This window comes from Manacus candei, unplaced genomic scaffold (assembly GCF_025592945.1).
Source record: "Manacus candei isolate 608988 ecotype Guabito, Panama unplaced genomic scaffold, ASM2559294v1 h1tg000008l, whole genome shotgun sequence".
In the NCBI taxonomy this organism is placed as follows: Eukaryota; Metazoa; Chordata; class Aves; order Passeriformes; family Pipridae; genus Manacus; species Manacus candei.
In genome coordinates, this window is record NW_026138056.1 from 11,060,452 (window position 1) to 11,080,820 (window position 20,369).

General features: G+C 41.5%; 1 protein-coding gene across 2 annotated transcripts in view; it reads left to right on the forward strand.

Moving 5' to 3' along the window:
* Positions 1-938: 938 nt before the first annotated feature.
* Positions 939-20,369, forward strand: part of LAMA3 (laminin subunit alpha 3) — a 114,039-nt gene continuing 94,608 nt past the window's right edge. For both annotated transcript variants that reach the window (XM_051774596.1, XM_051774606.1), the window contains exons 1-4: positions 939-1,322; positions 7,246-7,398; positions 18,003-18,120; positions 18,732-18,850. In XM_051774596.1, coding sequence (XP_051630556.1) covers positions 1,065-1,322; positions 7,246-7,398; positions 18,003-18,120; positions 18,732-18,850 — 648 coding nt within the window. In that variant the 5' untranslated portion in view covers positions 939-1,064. The remainder of the gene's footprint in view (positions 1,323-7,245; positions 7,399-18,002; positions 18,121-18,731; positions 18,851-20,369) is intronic.

Here is a 20,369-nt window from a genome sequence, read left to right on the forward strand (position 1 = left end):
TGGGGTTGGAAATGTGAACAGGTATGAAACTTAGGATAGCAATGCCATTAAGCAGTGTAAATCCTGATACAGATGACATGGTTCTTTGACCTCTCCAACATCCCCTCCAGCTCCTGTGTTACCCAAAGCTTGTGCCAAATAGCTCAAAAAGACAGGAGGCTCATTGTCTGCTCTGGATGAGCATGAACACCCATTTCACAAGGAGCTGCGAGCACTAGCTGTGCATTGCAGCAGGGTGGCCCAGGCTGCACGGTTTCCAGCAGCCTCAGAGCACTGAAAATGGCAAGAGGAGATGCAATTTCTGCAGCACAGTCACGCAGGATGTCTTCCTGAAGGTCTGCTGAGAGAAGGGTATACCTTGTGCAGGGGTATCCCTGCTCAAGGAGAAGGCTGGGAAACTTTAACTTGTCACTCACTGTATGTGACATGACAGGTTGGGGGTTATCACAGAATCACAGAACGGTTTAGCTTGGAAGGGAACCTTAAAGATCATCTCGTTCCAACCCCCCTGCCCTGGGCAAGGACACCTCCTACTAGACCAGGTTGCTCAGAGCCCCATACAATCTGGCCTTGAACACTTCAGGAATGGGGCATCCCCAACTTACTGTATTGTGGACAAATAACGAGGGCGGGATGCTCTGAGATTGCTCCACGGTCTGTCGATAATACTAACCCTCACATTTATCCGGGAAGAGGAGGATCAAAGATCGCCAGCTGAGCCGGGGGGGTGGCACCTCTCGGCATGCCCGCGCAGCTGGGCGCTTGGGCACACACCTGGAGCAACCCCGCCGGACCGGAGACCCTTCCCCCGTCCCGTCCCGTCCCGCCCCGTCCCATACACCCGCACGCCCGGGAGACTCGGCCCGCCCCGCATCGGGGCTGCGTCTCGTCCCGCCCCAGCCCGCGCGGCGCAGGCAGGCAGGGCGTGAGGGAGGTGCGGGCAGAGCGCGGGCAGCCCCCCGCCGGCTCCTGCTCCTTCTCCTGCTCCCTCTCCTTCTGCTCCCGCCCGCCCACCGCAGCTGCAGTGCCGCCCCGGGGGCGGCGAGGGCAGAGCCCGGCGTAGGATGGCCGCGCCGCCGGGCTCCCCGCTGCTCTGGGCGCTGCTCCCGCCGCTCCTCGCCCTGTGCCCCGCGCAGCCGGAGCCCGGCGCCTCCCGCGGGACGGGGCTCAGCCTCCACCCGCCCTACTTCAACCTGGCGGCGGCGGCCAACATCTGGGCCACGGCCACCTGCGGGGAGGGGCCGAGCGGCGGCGGGCGGCCGGAGCTCTTCTGCAAGCTGGTGGGGGGCCCGGCCGCCGCGCCCCTCGGACGCGCCATCCAGGTAACTGGGCGACCCCAGGAGCCGGGGAGGGCGGCGGCGCCGGGACCCCCTTCCCTTCGCACCTGCTCCCTATCCCGCGCCGCCTCCTGGCGCTGCGGAGCGGCGGGGGGCTGTGTGTCTTTTGGGGGGGCTGGCGCTACCCTGGGATGCGTGGTCTCGTTTTCTCCTGGCTGGGCGTGTGCCACGAGCATGGAAGGGGAGCGTGGACCGGCGGGAGCCCAGGCAGGGAAGGGCTGGGCAGCATGGAAGCGGGCAGCGGCGGTTCTGCCCGCACATCTGCCCTCAGGTGCTCCCGTACCTTCTGGAGACACACACCCACACACTGCCCCCGCCACGGGGAGCGGCCGCTTCCCCTCCGGCCCCGATGCCCGCGGTGTACGCGGTGCTGCGGCTTCTCCCGGAGATGCGTGAGCTGCTCGTCCCGTCGGGCACCTGGAAGTGCCTTAGAGGGAACTCAGGTGGTGTTTTGTGGCCTCAGTGCGTGGCCTATGGTCCGCGGTGGGCAGCGTGATGCTTCTGGGGGTAAAGCAATGAGCTCGGGGGGGATGGATGGGGCGGGGCTGCAGTGGCAACCGCTCGCTGGAGAGCAGGCATCGCTCCGACGGGAAAAGAGGTCCGGGTTTAGCCAAGTATTTTGTGGCTCTGTGGTATTTTGCAAGCACTAAATGTGAGGCTTATCGTCTGTGCCTCGCGTTGCTTGTGGGAGGAAGCCAGAGACTCCTTGGAACTCTGACAGGGAGTATAAGCACAGAGGGCAGCGAGGATCGTGTTGTTCTCTCCTAGCATAGCGCAAGATTATTGCACTCATTTTGTGCCAGTCACAAGAAAGATAACAATAAAGTGCAAAACTCCCGGCAAAGGATTAATGGAAATATATTTTTCCTTTGGTAGAAACTTGTATTGACATGTCTATTAGAGAGAAAGGAAGGAGTAACAAGCTGGTGTACTGCGATTTATGCTCAGTATAAGTTTGATCAGAACTGTGTTACAAGGGGGGACTTTCCTGAAGCATCAGACCTTCCGAAGTTATTTTATTTGTATTATCTCTTGGTGGGAGAAGAGAGCCAGAATGAAACTGCAATTTGAAAGGGATTTTGAAAGCTCTAAGGTCCACTGTCTGACTCCAGGCAATACAGAAAGAATGCAATTAAATTTTTAGTGTCTTGGAAGAAGGGTTAGTGTTTCAAAGTCTTATGAGGTGCTTGTATCTTTAATAGTGAAATAACCCTGCATATTTGGTTTCAGAAGGGGTTGCAGTGGATAAAAGAGTTGTTTTTCTCATTTCTTTATGAGAATAGATGCTCAAGAAAGGGGGAGAGGACTAAGAAGGTGAAGCATATGTACTTCTTGTCGTGTGCCATCATTCAGGGAGCATGCACCATCATTCAGCCTGCCCTCGCAGTTCATTAGGCAGCCACAGTCAGCAGTGTGCTTTGCTCGGGGCTTCCCTCTGCCATGACTCTCTGCTGCACCATGAAATCTCAATTTACCTTATATCTTTGTACTGCCCTCAGTCATAAAAAAAAAGCTCAGAGTCGGTTGGAGATGCTTACATGCTGAGTAATATACAATTTTACTAATAGGAAAACTGGGACACAGGTATTACATGCTTAAACTGAGGTTACAAAAAAGAGTTGTAATGATCAGCAAGCTGCTTGCTTCTCCGTTTCTAACACACCTCTGAAGTTTAGGCATCCGTCCTTCCACACTGAATGCAGCAACACCCATGTTTAAAGTTGCCTGAAGCAACGATACCAGGAGGTGAACAGCAAGCCCAAAAATCTCTCAGCAACTTGCTGTAGCCCACTGCTGCAGTGAAATCTCCTACTGACGTCTTGAAATATCAGAAATCACAGGATAATAAAAATCAGCCAAAGCAAACACCAGACAAACATGCTAAGCAAGCAGAATGAAGCCTGTTTGTGTGATGCATGTTGCCATTGATGGTTTTTGTAATTATCCCCTTTATAGACTAACACCCAACTGGTAATGAGGGTTTGCTGTATAAAGGAAGAGGGAGGCTAGAAAGGAGGGAGCTCCTACTGTTAAATAGTTGACTTGCAGGTCCTAGGTTAGAAAGCTGTTATGGTTCATGTCCAATTCAAGTTCCCAGAAGGAGTACTGATAGCTCAGCCCTGGCACAAGGAAGGGTGTTGTGCCTCTTACAGCGTTTGTGTAAGCATGGATACAGCAGCATTTCTCTCCAGTTTTAACAAAGCTCCATTGAGATACATAACATGAATACTTCTGAGATTTACCAGTAGTTCTTGTGGTTCAGCAAGGGTTGGGAGGTCTTTCAAAAGGCCAGGGAAATCCAACAAGGGAAAATGTGATAACAGCACAATGTGCATATTTTCAAGCCACTTCACCTCACAAGTTCAAAGACACTGTAAATAAGAGAATCTCTTCTTTCATGGAAAATTGGAGAGAAGTGCATTAAGCTTTTACAGAACCTAAGCATAGAAGGATTTAAAATCAGCAGAAGTATTTATGTGTTGTTTCTTAAAAGAGTCTGAGGGAAGGTCATGTGGCATTTACATAAAGTAATAGGTGTAATAGCCCCTATGTTGGGCTGATGCAAGGTCAAGTGACACCACACACTTGAGTCACTCTCTTTTTGTCTCCTCTACAAGGCTGGGTTGTGGCTATTGCTCTATGAGCAAAGAAATTGGAAAGGAGGTGTGCAGAGTGATCCTCATTCTGTCAAAGGGAGCACACAGCTCTGTTGCTAGTGCTATCTGAAAATGAGGCAAAGAGAGGAAAAGCAGACACAGCTTTATTTCCACTGCTCTGCCATTGGTCATTCTTGTTCAGCTTGTCATTTGGTGGAGTGTGTTTTAGTGAAGCCTGAATTATCCAGCAAATCCAAAAAGAGTGTTTGGAAGTTGTTTAAAGGTGATCAGTGGGATGGACAGTCCCTTCCTGGGCAGCTCAACCAAGGCTCTTAAGACAGTGCTGGACATGCCCTCTGGAAAGCAGTGTATTTCCCTTATGTAGCGCATCGACATGTGGGACAATAACTTAATAAGAACAGTGTTGAGTGAAGAAACGTACAAGAGTGTAAAATATTTCAGCAGCTGATAGATAAATGGCATGCCTGGTTTTGCCTGCCAGTCTGTCCACAGCGGTGTGCGGGTGTGCATTAAAGTCTAACTGCATACCTGTCCTGCCCTGCCAGTGTGCACAGAACTGCTAGGTATGAAATAATGAACAAGTTCTTCATTGTTGTCACTTTCCATAACTTACAGGCAAGACATTTTCATCCCTGGGTGTCTCAGGTCCACACTGGTGTATTTCAGCAAATCCTTTCATGCAGTTCCAGGTTTCTCCTTTGCTCAGGAGAAGCAGGGGAAAGGAGGGTAACAAGGTCACAGCAAATGCACACCTGCCTGCCTGATGAACTGCAGCCAAAATCAGACCAAGTCTCGAGCCCCAGTCTCCTGGAATGGAGACGTGTCCTGTAGCAGTTCCTGAGATACTGTCAGTGAGAAGGAAGGCTGCTCTGTCCAATAATTTTTTTTCTTTCATTTTTTGTTTTGCTGCCTAGTTGGCAGGGTTGCTGGAACGTAATTTTAAATAACTGAAACTCCAGCTGTTGCAATGAAATTCTTTGAATTATGTGCCCCAAAAGAAAAAGATGTATCTTGAGTTCAGATCAAGTGCTCTAGTATACTGAAATCACCTAAGTGTATGTAAATTAAATGCTTGCTTTTAGTAGTCCCCATTGTTTACTGCTCATTCAGCCTTTCTTTGAGGTTGTTTCCAGATCAGAGCTGAAACTGCTCTAGCAGCAACTGTTTCCTGTATATTTCCAGTCTGATCATCGTGAATGTGAATTTAAACTATGTTTCAAGAACATTATAAAGCTATTTAGGGAAGCTTGTACTGTTGTAACATATATGTCAGAACTCGAGCATGCATTTGTGAGGAAAGATGCTGTGACGTGGTAGTAGCTGCAGTTGTTGGTGCATAGATCGATTTCTCAGGGTATTGATTTTGCAGAGAGCAATATGATTCTGTTTGTCATCACTGCAGACACTGGCAATGTTGCCCGTGGCTAGCATGGGCTGATGTGGTATCTGCTGCAGCAAACTACCTGAATACAGCAGTGTCCTGGCATATTGTAGTTCATATGAAAATCAGCCAAACCATCTTCTCTAGCAGAGCTGGAGGAGGATCGTGTTATAACATGACCCCAGATAAAGTTAACTGACTTGTGTATGCGAGTTGTAAGTCCCTAAACAACTCTTTGAATTCTCGAGAGTTAACCCTCAGTCAGGTTGGCACTGGCAGTGCTGAATCAGAACAGCTAATGGTAGACATGGCCTCTGGAAACAGCGTCATATTCTGGGCTTTCCAGAAAAGGAGGATGAGGATGGAAGTATTGTGAGATGTAGACACTGAAATTAATGCTATTGATGCAAAAATATTCAGTGAATATCTATGTTTTGTGTTTGAAAGACACAAGATGGTGTATTTGTATCACATGAGAATGATGAAGTATTTTCCAATCCATTAGTAACTATGGTAGATGTTAAATAAATTCCACTAGAGATAAACATCTTAAATTCACCAAGCTTGCAAGACCGTTCCCAGCAAGAATGTGAGAGCCCTTATGTTATTCCTCTGTTAAAAGTGGACAAGTATGATTGCTCCAGTTACTTCACACTGGTTAGTCTGACAGCAGTGACAAACAAAATAATGGCAGTTATATGGGATTCTCTAAATTCTTAAAGGGTAGGAACATGCTTCATGCCAGGCAATGTGGATTGCAGGAACAACAAAAGACTTGTCGTGTATTTGATGAAAATATGCCAAGTTGAGAAGGTAACATTTGCCCCATTCTTTTTATTTTAATTGGGAGTCCAACAGTGTCAGCACCTCACAGGCTGATGGATTAAGCAACTGTCTGACTTAAGTAACTGTGATGAGTGTACTGCCTCAATGCAAATGTAATTTTTTCTATTGGGGTTCTACAAAGATCTGTGCCTGGCACAGTTTAGCATTTTCACTGATTATCTCCACCCAGTGATTGGAATAAGAAATGCATAGGACAATAAAAGATTCCTTAATAACTAGTTACACTGTTTCAGCACTAATCTTAGTGGACTGTAAAATGTGTTTTCTTGGAGATAAAAATAGCTTGTGGGGCAAGCCAAGATGTGAAATCAAAAGACAATTAAATTTCCTGAAGTTTATTCATCATTATTGTACAAAGAGCTTTAGAGACTCTCAAAGGGCATCTCTGGAGTGTGACTTTAGTTGTGCGCTGGAAATTGGGCAGTAACTTCTGGAAATGAGGATACAATGGGATTCTTTAAAGGGAAACTTAAAGACAACAGTCTATATGTTCTGTTGCATTTTCCATGAGCACATGTTGTTCAGAAACCTCTGATTCATAATGTATTATAGTGGCATGAAAAAAATGAAAAGTGTTATAAAATTGTAACACTAAACTTATAGGCAAGTAACGGAGGGGTTTTTTATGCTTTTATTAATACCAGGCTATGTGCGTATGCGGATATTTCATGGGAGAATTGAGGATAATTTGTTTGTTGGTCCTAATCCAGTTCTAAGGAGCTTTGTTTTATTAATTTCCTGCAAACACCACTGTAGATGTCATATAGGTAATTTCACCAAAATGTAAATAAATTAGTTAATAAAGGAAGATTTACTGTAGCCCCTTTATTGAGATTCTGAAATTTTTCTTTGTAACATAAATGTTAGTGTGTTTCAGAGTATGGGTGTGTAATTTAATTGCCAGGGGAATAACTTACACTCTAAAAATTATACTAGGCAAAGAAACAAAATTTAACTCCATTTTTAGTCAACACTCTAGATCAGAATCTCAGTTAACAACCACATGTGTCACCAGTGCATAAGATTTCGTCTGAGATGATCTTTTTAATTTATTGTGTTTCAGGGCCAGTTCTGTGATTACTGCAATGCTGCTGATCCCAGCAAAGCTCACCCGGTAACCAATGCAATTGATGGCACGGAGCGCTGGTGGCAGAGTCCTCCTCTTTCTATGGGCTTGAAGTACAACGAAGTCAATGTCACTTTAGATCTGGGACAGGTAAGTGCATGAGCAGTTGGGTGAAGTTTGATCATTTCTTGCATTTATAAATATGCTTTGCAATTGCAGGGAGACTTCTGAACTGATGATTTTGACTTCCAACAGCACAGCTTTTTTGTCTGATTTATGTATGTCGGTATTTTTTTGGCTGAGTTAACTATATTAAAGTGATTATTTTCCTTTAGGAATTTGGAAGGTAGGAGTTCCTGCCACTGGCATCACATAAACGGTGTGCTTTCTTGCACAGACATTTTAACTTGTTAACCTGAGGTTACACAGGGGGACCTCTTAGTTGAGGGCTCTGTCTTCCATTTAATATTTTCCTTTTCCATGAGCACAGAGAGAGAGACTCCATGATCTCTGTGCATGTACGTGATTTGAGAATAATGTTTTGAGTCTGCTTTTGCCTCAGGGGTCCTTCTGGTTTCTCTGTCATCCAGCAAGATCTTCATGATAGACAAATACTGATAACATGGTCTAAAAGGGAAGGGACAGCAAAACCAATGTAATATTAATTAATAATGAGACAGTAACATGAGCACCCATATTTCCTGTGCAAGTGATGGGCAAGTAGCTGAGTAAAGCCTCTGTATATGTATTTTAAGTCACAGGGATGGATTCTCAGCTGCCATAATTGGGCACTGATCCAGTGAAATTAGTTGCGCTGTGCAAGTTCACAACAGCTGAAAATATATGACTATAAATACATGTGTGGGTCTACATAGTGTATGTATATGTGTGCATATATATTTTGGACAGTAGTAACTGTTTATTGACTGATTTTATTGGACAGGACTTTTTCAGTGGGCATTCAATTTAGTTGACAGCAAAGGGAGGGATAACTAAGCAAATGTTTCTCTCTGAGACTCACCTACCATTTTACTGAGGATTCAGGTGCAACTTATTTTACGTCTTCTGTTACATGGTGTTTTACTGCCTGTGTCCCTCACATGTCTGTAATGGTTCTCATTTTGAGAATATCTTCATTAGGTGTTTTTGTATCTGGTATAGCCGCAGTGCAGAAAGGCCAGACAGTTAAAGATAGAGGATATCAGTAATTTAAACCAAATTGCTGTGAATTCTGAATTTGCATTTCTTTTGATTACACTAATAACATGCCTATTTTCTTAGTTGCTTTTCTGCACTGTGCCATGAAAGAAAGGAGAGCTATGTAGAAGCTAATGAATTTTGAGGCCACAGCATCCACATTAGCTTGGCAGACAGTAGCTGGACCCCTGTGAGTTGTGTTGCTCTTTCTGTTACGCTGTACAGTTGAGGGGGGGGTGTATCCCCACTGCTTTGTGCTCCTGTGAAGCAAGTCTCTCAGTTGTTCTTTTCCAGCAAACTCCAGGGAAATGTTTGTTTCAGGCTGAACAAGCAGACTTGGGACACTGAATGCAGAGCAGGGTGCTATGAATAGGCACAGGAAGGCAATCACTTCCCAGTAAGGCAGACCTTGCTTTTTGAGCTGTTTGTTAGGGTCTCTGCAAGACACAGGATTAGGTTACAGGCTGTAATTTGTCTTGTGGTGTAACCCAGTATATTTGTGACCAATGCTTGTGCTGCATCACCATCACCCTCTTGTTTAACACGTTGCTCCATCCAAAACTTTTATTCCCTCTATGCACTTGTTATCTTCTTTGGAGAACCTACTAACAGACATCATATTTTTTATGTGGAGTTAACTTCTGAGAAACCTCCTTCTTTCAGGGGAAGGATATGAACTGAGTGCCCTCTTCTCATAAGACTCCTTGGAGACCAATTGCTATGTGCTAAGATTCCTGTAGTTATTAGAGAATTTCTCAGCAGGAGGATATGTGTTTCTCATTACTATGATACGTCTTGGAAAGGTGACTCTGAACTCCCTTACTTGGAAACAAGAGGAACAAGACAAAGGTGAAAATTACCTCAGGTCTTGTGATCAGGAAGGAATCATTTTAGCTGCTGGATGGATGAGGGTTTAGTAGGATTCATATAGTGTTTTTTTCCCCCATTTCAGGGACATTATCTTATATCTGCATTCATCCAGTTAAAGCTTAATCTCAGGATTTGTTTGAATTTGAGATTCGCTTTTGACATTTTGTTTAGTAGTCTCACACCCCAAATTCATATAGTAGCACACAGTACTATTAATGAAGAAGAACAGTAAACACTGTGACAGAATAAGTCTATTCAAGAGAACAGGTAAACACTGAGACCCCAATTCACCTTACCTTACTTCAGGGTCCTAAATACTAAGAGCTTGGTGTGTGTTAGTCATGCAGATTTTCTTAGTTAAGAGACAATTTTTCAGAGCGCAGTTCCCCCTCAGGTGAGCTGAGATGAAGGTTTTGGTTTTTAAGGAAAAATAAATCCTAAAGTTAGATATGTGTCTAAACACTTTGCAGAACCACAGGCTGTAATATTGAAAAGATAGCAGGGATGTACTTTTCCTCACTGAATATTTGTCCTCTTTGTGGTTTTGTTTTTGTTTGGTTTTTTTTTTTAATACAAGTCACCTTTTTCTGCAAACAAAATACGGAAATGTTTTTGCATGTGCAGAGTGTGACAATGAGTAAGGTACATATGCGTGCAGGGAAGCAATGACTGAGTGTAAGCTGGTCATCAAGTATCCACAATTAGAGGAAGCAAAATTTAGAGCAGAGTCAAAAGCTTTTAATTTACTATGTTCCTGCTTTAAATCTTTCTGATTGAGAGCAGAGTCCCAGTGGAGCCTTTTGCCATGGTCTCATAACAATATTTAATCGAATAGTTGCACCACTATGGAAGTTTTAGCATTCACTACAATGGAGTTGGAACAGAACACCCACCTAGTCCTGCTTCTGTTTCACAAGGGCTAGGGGTGATTTTGAAAGTCAAAATCCCTTCAGGATGCTAAAGCTTTCTGCTAGAAGAATGCTCATTTTGCTGCACTTTGTAATATGAGAAAAAGAAAAAACCTTAAAGCAAAAGCCCTGCTTTACTTCCCTTTCTGACTTTCTGTACTATAGTTACACTTCTAATCAATCACAGTCCTTCTGAATAACAATTATAATGTTGATCCCTGAGGCTGTCTCTCCATTCTGTTAACATACCTGCTTACACTGTGGCTATTCCTGACTTGTTTAAAGTATTTGGATCAAATGAAGTCTTAGTTATTCCTTTAATTGGTCATGTTTTTCCCCGATGTAGTTTTCACCATATTTTAAACTTCTGAATTCAGAATGTCTGGCTGAAGTTCATTGCCCTTCCCCTGACTCTTTGGATTGCCTAATTTTAGCAGGTGTGCCCTCATCTTTGGCTTTCTTAATGCTCAGCAGATATTACAGTAACACTCCCCCAGGTATTTTTTTGAACTTTGTCTTCAGAAGAAGATGAAGGTTCAGTATAGTGTATGATGAAAAAGAAATGTCTAACTATTACACTTCAAAAAGTATAGCCCACAAATTTTATTGTTGCTTTAGTTATGTGTAATTTTTTTTTTTACTGTGCTTTTGTGGCAATAATGTAGTGCTGAAAGACTCAGGCTTGGTGAGGTCTTGTGCACTAATATGTTCAATAATTTTTATGTAATAATGTTATTAGTCACTGTTGTAAATTAAAGGCACACAGTGGAATGTAATGTCCAAATTAGTACTTTTATTAGGGAAGGAGACAAACTCAACCATAAATTTAAGATAAGTGCTATGGCCTGTGGAGGAGTTCGTGATTTTGTTTTCTGCCAATTAAAGCATATAAACATTTTGTAAAAAGCCTCACAGTTTGTTACATCTTCTGAGTTGCTTTTATATGGTAGGGGTTTAATTTTTATCTTTGATAACAATCCTTTATGTCCGTAGGTTTGTTGTGGTGAATATAAGTAGCTCTGACTAACTGTTGTCATTAAAAACAGTTGTTCTTAACTTATAAAGGATTGACATAATAATTTTAAATGTTTCTGAAGTTGCAGTTAATTTAATTATCCCTCTGTAAAATAGTGTCCTGTAGGCCCTTCTCCTGTAGGGAGAAACTGTCAAGGTGGTGGGAAATTTATCATAAGCTATGTTGAACTGGGCTTCTAAAAATAGTCATTGCACTCATTGTACTTGGCTGTTAAAGACTGACCCTGAAATTAGGCCCAGGTCTGATGTGAAATTGCATAACCTCTGTAATAACACTGAGAAGTCCTACAGATTAGGGCATGAGAACCACTGCATGAAGCTTCTGCAGTCCTACAGAACTGCCCCAGCAGTAAGTCAAAGCCTTTCCTCTGGAGCCCCTGTTGGCTCTGAATCCACAGCAACACTGAGCCCTACTCTGTGGTTCACACTGAGGAGAAAGGGGTTTTTTTAGCCTGGGAAAGGTACTATATCATCCCTATGGTACCCAAAAATGGGTGTTACTGCATATTAGAGAAGTCTGGTTCTGAGTGCTTCAGTTTGTGCAGGAAGCTCATTTGGGATCATGCCACAAAACAATATGCTTTGAAATTAGTTGTGATTTTTGGCTGATACCACAGTGAGGTGTATCTAGTTGTAAACTCTAGATTAACACAACTTCAGCTGATCAAGTAACAGCTGCCTGATGGAATTTTCTAAAAGTTGTATCAGGTAATACATGTTCCATTTATTCGTCAGTCACACTACAAGCAGCTCATTCAGAGCTGAGCTGCCAGTCTTAATCAGGGAAATACCCTTTATGCATTATTTCTTGCTTATATGTTATCCTTTAAGATGTAGTCAATGTGTTGTGATTTCTTCAAGCTTTAATTAAAACCTTTTCGAATGGCTTAGAATTTTTTCGTTATGTTTGCATTAATAGATGGGTGTCATTGGCTTTAAAATGCATTTTTAATTCTAAGTTGGTATTATTCTCAAAATAAAACCTTGCAAGTCTTGCACTCCTTTGCTTTCCTGACACTGTCTTCCTCCGATTCTCAGCATCCCTTTAGGAAGATCTTTGTTCCCGTTCATTCATCTCACTTCCATCCCTCCATGTCTGTACTTCTGCTTCACCCCCCTTCCTTTTAATACTCATTCCTACATGATACTTTCATTTTGTGATATGTCGTTCTAAATACCTCACTCTCAACACAATATAGTAAGAGCAGAACCTCTGCTCATAGCCTCTGCAATTCCCTAGGTTGCCTTCCACTGCTGACAGTACTACTATGTTCTTTTTACTTTGGACTATAACCCTTATAGGGGGACGTTTATCTTCTGGACAACTGAGGGCTGAATCATACAAATCCTTTCCCACATGAATAGCTTCAGTGTTCTGTGAGGAAATAGGCCATATGTAAGAAATAATTATGAACATTGAGTTGGTCTTTGTCCGAATCCCAGTGGAAAAGTGGCTGCATGAGAAATTTCAGGAAAATAACTGACAGTCCTTGATGTATTTGCCTGCAGCCTTGGCAAAAAGACCAAGGACTGATTGAACCTGAAGAATGGGCTACCCTTTCATTTCTGGAAGCAGTTCCTTCTTCTAGAGTATTGCCTGTGAAATATATGGAGAGCTTCTCCCTTCTGGTCCTGCCATCAACTGGGATAGAGAAAAGATCTCCAGATGTGCCAATGAGGCATATGCACAGGCACTGACTTACCTAACTAAATATGCTCTCTAGCATCAGTGGCTAGTTAAATGAAAGCATGATGTGAATACAATGTGCACGGAGATAACTGAACGACCTTGGAATTCTTGTGCTTATTCCTTGCTTCTACACCCCAGGCTGTGATGCTGGCACACAAGGAATAACTTCTCCATGGTGTGCAGTGGGAGCCTCTCCAGTCACTGTCACTCTTTACAGGTGTAGACATTGCTGTGTGTATTTGTACACAGTTAAGCACATTCAAAAGATCTAATGCCTCTCAGATACTACCCACACATGATTTTCTCTGCATGTCTGCTATGGCTACTCTTCCACATGCCCAGAAGAGTAGCTGGAAACTGCCAGAAAGACTGGGTCAGCTCTCTCTAGTTGGCATTTTTTTTATATTACCGTTTCATCTGCAAAATACGTTGTTGAGAATTTGCCAAATAGTGACTATCAGGAGTGTTTTATACATATCGGGATCTGCAGGAGTGCCTCAAGTCCCACTAAGATATTTGAATAAAGGGAGTGCTTACCTCTTTGCAACTTCAAGAAATCAAAGCCTTTAATATTAACCAGAGTATATGGGATTTTTATTTCATTTAAATAGATGGTTACCTTTATGGCTCGGTCTTTGAGAGGAAACAACGCTCAAGACCTTAAGGCTTCATTACATTAAGAAAGTAATGGGCATGCACATGCCAACCCTGTGCAGTCAGTGGCACTAAGGTGTGGAGCAGATGCCAAGCACTCTTCCATAAATCCCACTCCTTCATCAGCCCACATCTGAGTTTAGTTTAGAATGATCATCAGATTTCTGTCTCTTCTGAGTAATGTGCAATGCCAACCACATTATTCAAGATAATGCCAGCAGCCTAGAGGAACAGTCTTACTATGTTGAGGGAAGTTTTGGTGGTGTAGATATATCTGATAATACTGTCTTAGGAAATTCCATCCTGCTGGAAACAGCTGTTCTCCATACTTCTACAGCTCAGATTACACGAAGAAGGATTGCTGTGATATCTTTTTGAACACATCTTGAGATATATAGAATGCCACAGAGATGGTCTACCTGGATTTAGTTGGGTTCTTTTTACTACCACACTCCAGCACTTTTTATTCGTCATGAGCCAAAAAGGAAGAACGATCTTTTCCTACAGATGCAACACACAGCATTATGATTGTTTGGAACATAGTGTGTTTTTATTTTGTGCTAGTTTGTGTCCAACACTCATCTTACAAGTCATTTCAGTATTTTAATATTCTGGTTTGAGTTTATGGTGGCAGGAATGGAGAAAAATGTGTTATATCTTTATATGTGTATATCTAACTTCCTTCCATCTTATCATGTATTTTAGGATTCCAACAAATCTTGAAAATTTCTCTGTATAAAGAGTTGTTTAAACTTTTAAGGAGAAAATAGAGAAAACATTTTAAACCAATATTATTGTGATTTTTAGAATTCTTATGAGAATGCAATGGGTAACAGGAAGTTTTCTTTCTGTTGGGTTAAAATAAGTAGTGTGCATGCTGTTAGAGGTCATGAATATTGTATCATTAACAATAATGGTACAGTGTAACTCTCAGTCGATTTAAATGTGCTCTTTTAATGCAATCTTAAATTCACCTGTAAGAGCTTCTGTAAAAATCTCTCTGTCTTTATAATGGGATGTTGGTAATATGTGACACTGAATTTTAATTTTCATTCTCAGATGAGGAGGGCATTTTGCTCACTCTGCTGGATGATTTGTAAAAACTTTTTCTGGGTTTTTGTGAATCTTCAAGGTCACTGACTGCAAGAACACTTCAAATCTGAACTTGAGTGAACAGGAAAAAGTCACATCAATATCAGACTAGTTAAATTCCAACTGTTGATAATCCATCAGGTTTCAACTATGCTGCTAGATTACAGGATACGATGTTTGACTCTTACAGTAATACATCCTCTCTCAAGCATGCATTTCCAGAGTGGACTGTTTCCAGTAATGGAAACAAAGTGCTGTTTCTACTTTTAAACTTAGTTCTATATTAATACAAGAAAATTATAAGAATTTTGATTGAGCCATATTTCAGGCTTTTTTTGGTGAAAATGTTTTTTTACTATTATATAGTTGCACCAAAAAAGCTGTTATTTTGATGCTTATTTAGCGTTTTAACAAACCTTTTGAAGGAACAAGTATTTTTTTTTATGAAAGAAATTCAGCTTAAAATCAACCAAATAAACTTTTTCTCAAAAATTAAGACATGTTCCTTTTTCCCTCAGGACTGAATGGCTGAAGAAACACATTGCTCTCAGTTTAATCTGCCTTTTTTTACAGAGTAGGTCTTAGGTTGGGATCAAGATTTAAATTAGTGAGATGCCAGCTTAGAATATGTGATTAAAATTGGCTATAATAGTTGTTTTTCTAGGTCTTATGTCAGCAAGATTACTCTTTTAGCTTTAGCAAGGATGTATTTTCTAAGCCAGTGGTTAATTTGCTTCTGTTGTTGCCTCATCAGATTTGGAGAGAGATCATTCATCAACTTGGTCAGTATTTAATTGTAGTGGAAGTTTGGATATTCAGGATGCTATTCTATATTGTTGATCCAGGTCAAAACCAAGTCATAGGCACTCGTGAAGTCAGAAGCAGGACAGGTGGTAGGGTTGGTGACTGTGTTTTGGTGATATACTGTCATTAACTAACACTAATTTAATTTTTATCAAGACTTACCCCTCTCCCCTTCCTGAATGTGACTGTACAAACCTGAGCAGTATTTCAAACTGTGAGATGTTAGGAGAGCTGCATGTGAATTGAAGATATTCCTGTGCAATGGTAATGTGAAGTTGCCATGCTTTTTTTTAACTTCATTTTGTGATTTGCATGGAAATAGGCAAAGAGTGCTGGGAGGCAGTTCTCTAAGCATTGGCAGACTTACGGAGTTCCTCATATAAAACACATATCGGACAGTATTTCAATTTCACATGCATTGAGTAGTCATAGGCTTAAGCAAATTGCACAGTTGGATAGCAGATGTGGCATACAGGTGTTTGACAGGTGCCATGTGTTGATTCGACTGTTGTGTGCCTTCATTTTGGCCACTTTCTTTAGATGTGTATGAAAGGTTATAGTCCAGAGTGACACCGATGTGTAAGTGGGCTTGTCTCGTATTTCTTCAGCGGTGTGAAAATACTGTGGAAAAGGAATTCACTCCAATATTTTGCTGACTCTTTGGAGAAGGTATCGCTTCTTGTGAGAGACGAGATGAGAATGGCTGTGTCAGCATTTTGAGTAGCATCTGAGTAGAAGAATATAATGACTGTATGACAAGCTGAAGCAGATGTCATCTGCTTTTTTGGAGAGTAGGTAGAAGGTCATTGTTGTAATGATTCTACAACATGACTACAAGCAATGGAGCCCTGGAAAAGGCAGGACTTTGTCTACATGTTTCCTTCATTTCCTCTTGAGATTTCTAATTTAATCATTTGTCTTGATTAAATCTGTGTCATTCAAAACATAGACTGTTATCTTGCTAATGTGCACATAAGGATGGGACTTCTAAAGACCTTAAAACATAAAGGAAGAAAGACTAGTCATAGATAGGCAGTTGCCTGCCGAGTGCAAACCTGGTTTGAACACATAAATGCCCCTTGAGAGATTCAACTGAGTTAAAACAGGAATATAAAACACCTTATTTCTTTAGGAATTTTAGAAGTATTATGCTTTCCTGGAAGTATACCAGTCTTTGCACTGAATAGCCGTACTGGATGACATGTAATGTCTGTATGGCCAATATCCCTCTTGGTGGTCCCAGTTGGTGTGACAGCTATTGAACTGTTCCTAGCTGGCAGCTGAATGGGCCAGGCATGCCAAAAGATGCTGTTCCCAGTTTGTGGTTGAGAGCTTGTATGCACTTGTGGTTTGGAGTCTAAAAACATTTGCAAAGTATTAGCTTCAGGGTTATGACATTTGTGAGGTTTGTGCAAAAATAAACTGCTTGATGTGTTTGATGTGGGGGCTCTGGCATCAGGTGCTTGACAAACCTTTGACTGTAACTCTCCCATCAAAGTAAGAATCTCCTGCCAGCAGATAATTCTCAAGTGAGCTTGTTGAGGGGGAAATTCCAGTGCAGCTTCACTTGAATATTGACTGTACTTCAGTATTGGTTCACTTTTATTGGCAGCTCCTATCCATGTTGTGGTTGTTTAAATTTTAGATGACCTTTAGAATCAATCTGTTTAGCTTTTTGTGAAAAGATAGTTTTTACTGATGTTCTCGGTTTTATGGCTGTGGATTGTCCCAAGAGGCTTACAGTAAGACACCTTTTCTTGTCAAATCCATTTTTACTCTAATGTTTGGGAGCTTTCTGTCTCTGTGGTCTATCTCTGTGATACACAATGAGCACCTTGGCCTTAGAAACATTGAGCTGATGAAGCTCTTTGAGCTGTTGCAGACACTGAATGAGCTACCAGTCATAAGAATCTCTCCTGTGTTATTTCATACCCACAAAACTCTAGCGTGGCTTGCTTCTTCTACTTGGAAAATCTGTCAAGTGGCAAAATTATCTGGAAATATTCTTAAAATGAGGAACAGGTTTCTGAGATTGCTATCAAACACAGGCAAAGGAGTCCCAGCGTTAAGGGTGCGTGCATTTTCTCTTACACCATTTTCATATTCCTTGACTACAAGCACAATTATGTGATTAACCGATGTATCAGGATTCTGCAAAAGTATCTTAGTTCAATGATGTGTTGAGATGCTAACTTTTCAAGGTTAAGTACTATACCCTTAACACACCCAAGCAGTCCGTTGTCTGCACAACAGACCTGTTCTGAAATGTAGGAGATGGCATTTAACACAGTCCTGTTGCAGTTGTCTTATACTTGAGCATGTTGCCAGGTGAGGTAGCCAGCTGAGAATCTGTCCTCTTGTTTTAATGGGAATGAAAGTGCAGAGAATAGCCCTCTCCCCGTGCACTAAAGAAAAAGTTTTTATTTGCATTGGTTTTGTTATTATGGTACTTTTATAGACTTCAAAAAAGCTCCTGACAAGATCCATGTATATTCTGTTACCAGCTCTTCCATGTTGCCTATATCCTTATCAAGTTTGCAAATTCTCCTCGTCCAGATCTGTGGGTCTTAGAAAGATCAGTGGACTTTGGAAGAACTTACAGTCCCTGGCAATATTTTGCTTGTAAGTATCAATCCTTGTGTCACTGCCCTTTTGTTGGCAGGTTTCTTTAATCATTCACTCAGTAGCAGCAAATCTAACTGTGGGGTTCGCTGAAGATTCAACTGCAGAGAAGACAGTGATGTTAAATACGTTTCTCTTTTCTTAGTTAGCTACAATACATTAGTGATAAGAGTGTATGAGTATGATATTTTGAACGAGTAATTCAGCATGTGAATTTTTTTCACTCTCTTGGGAATTCTTGGTTTGTTTGTCATGTTTTTTGGGTATGTCAGAACTGCAGGGTCCTTCATCCCATGGGACCCCGAAATTTCTTGCAAAAATCAAAGTGAAATACAATGCAAAATTTTGGAGTACCTACCTAACTTTTTTCTTTGTGATGATACGAGAAATACAGGGCCGTGTCTTGTCAGGCACCGCTGAATTGCTTGGGAAGAGAAATGATTGTTTTTAGGAATTTCTGGTTTTCTGTGCTGAGCTACACAATCACTGTTATTATTCTGTTATGGGATAGAATTTACCTGAAAGCACAGGGGATTCTTCTTTGTTAATTTAAATCAGAACAATAATGTTTATTTTCACATGTAAGATTAATTTTGTTCTTGCTTGAGTAGACTCAAAAGCGGATTGCTTGGAGCGCTTTGGAAAGGAAGCTAATCTTCCCGTGAGGAGGGACAACGATGTCCTTTGCACCACAGAGTACTCTCGCATTCTGCCTCTGGAAAATGGAGAGGTGAGTACTTTTAGGAAGGTAATGTGTAATGCTGGAAGCAAACAGCATTGGTTTTGGAAGTTTGCTGGAAGTAATTTTTCAGTTATGACTGCTTGAATCCGCGTTAGTAAGTCCATAACCATGGTGAGATTTTGGGAGGGTGACTTGACTCCTCCTAAATTTCACTGTTCCCTGTGGGGGTAGGGGCTCCTCAGAGCAACCCGTGTTGATATTTATCATAATTTAGGTACCTCACTATAACCATATGCTTTTGAAGGTATTGACTGCATTTTCTGAACACTTCCATTGTGTATGACAGAACTTAGTGCACCTAAATTGCTCATGTGAGTAAAGGCTGTAGAAACAGATATTTACCATTCAAGAATAAGTAGCTGTTTAAAAAAAGAATGTATAAAAATGCTACATGTTTATAATATAATACATGTATTTGGAAAAAGTTGCCCTGATTTTTGCTGTTGTTACTTGCTGGGCAGAACTGTGGCTTGTATTATTTGAATGAATGTTAAACTCTTGGTCGTGCTGATGGCTTCTTCTGGCATTCTCCTGATGTGGTTAGAATACAGATCTAAGCTCCTCAAGAGTTATCCAGAGTTTTGAGCATTTTGAGCATGAATCTCGGGATTCATATTAGAATAGAATTTGTTAACATATCTGTAAAATTTTCCTAATAAGATATTGTAAAGGATAATTTCCACAGAGGAACATTGCTAGTGCCATCTCCTATTATATGCTGTCTGACTATTTCTGAAGGAGTTGTGCTGCAATTGGAACAGTCATCATTCCCTTGTTACGTGCCTTAGAGTACAGGAGCCATTTGAAAATAGAAATCTGTTATCTGGATGGTTATAAATAAAGGAAAGTCTTTTATTAAGCCCTGTACTACACACTAGATTGTTCATTCAATAGAGGTCCATGATTGCTAGGCTGCTGGCAGCTGTTTCTTTAGAAAATAAAAAAGTATTGGAGCCCTTGTTTTGGAAGTCAGACAAACCTGCTTTCATGTGAGGGGGTTTTCTAAAGCAACACTGTGTACTTTCCTCCAAAATACCATTAATATGCTCGCAGGCACTGGACCTGGTAACAATAATATTTTCCAGGAATGTTTGTGCCTTAACCCAAAAATAAATGTGCTTTGGGAAGGAGCCAAAACCTGATGTTTTTACTCAGGCAAAACTCTCGTTAACACTGTCAACTGTTAAAACAACTATTTGCAACTATTCCTATTGTTTTTTGCTATTAAGACATGTAATTTTTGCATGTAATACCTACTGTTTCCAAAACAGAGAGAGGCACTTTTTTTTTCTTTTTTTCCAGTGTGCCATATGGATAATAAGAATTCAGGAAGGGCCAAGACTAACAACACTATTTTTCCCAATATCATGGCTTCAGCATGAAATGCCTAGTTGTTACAGCAAATACGTTCAGAAACAATAGTCAGTTTTTGGATTCTTTTATTTATTTTGCTTTGTGCCACCGCTGGCACTTGCAGTTGATATATTTTAACAAAAACACGCTTACT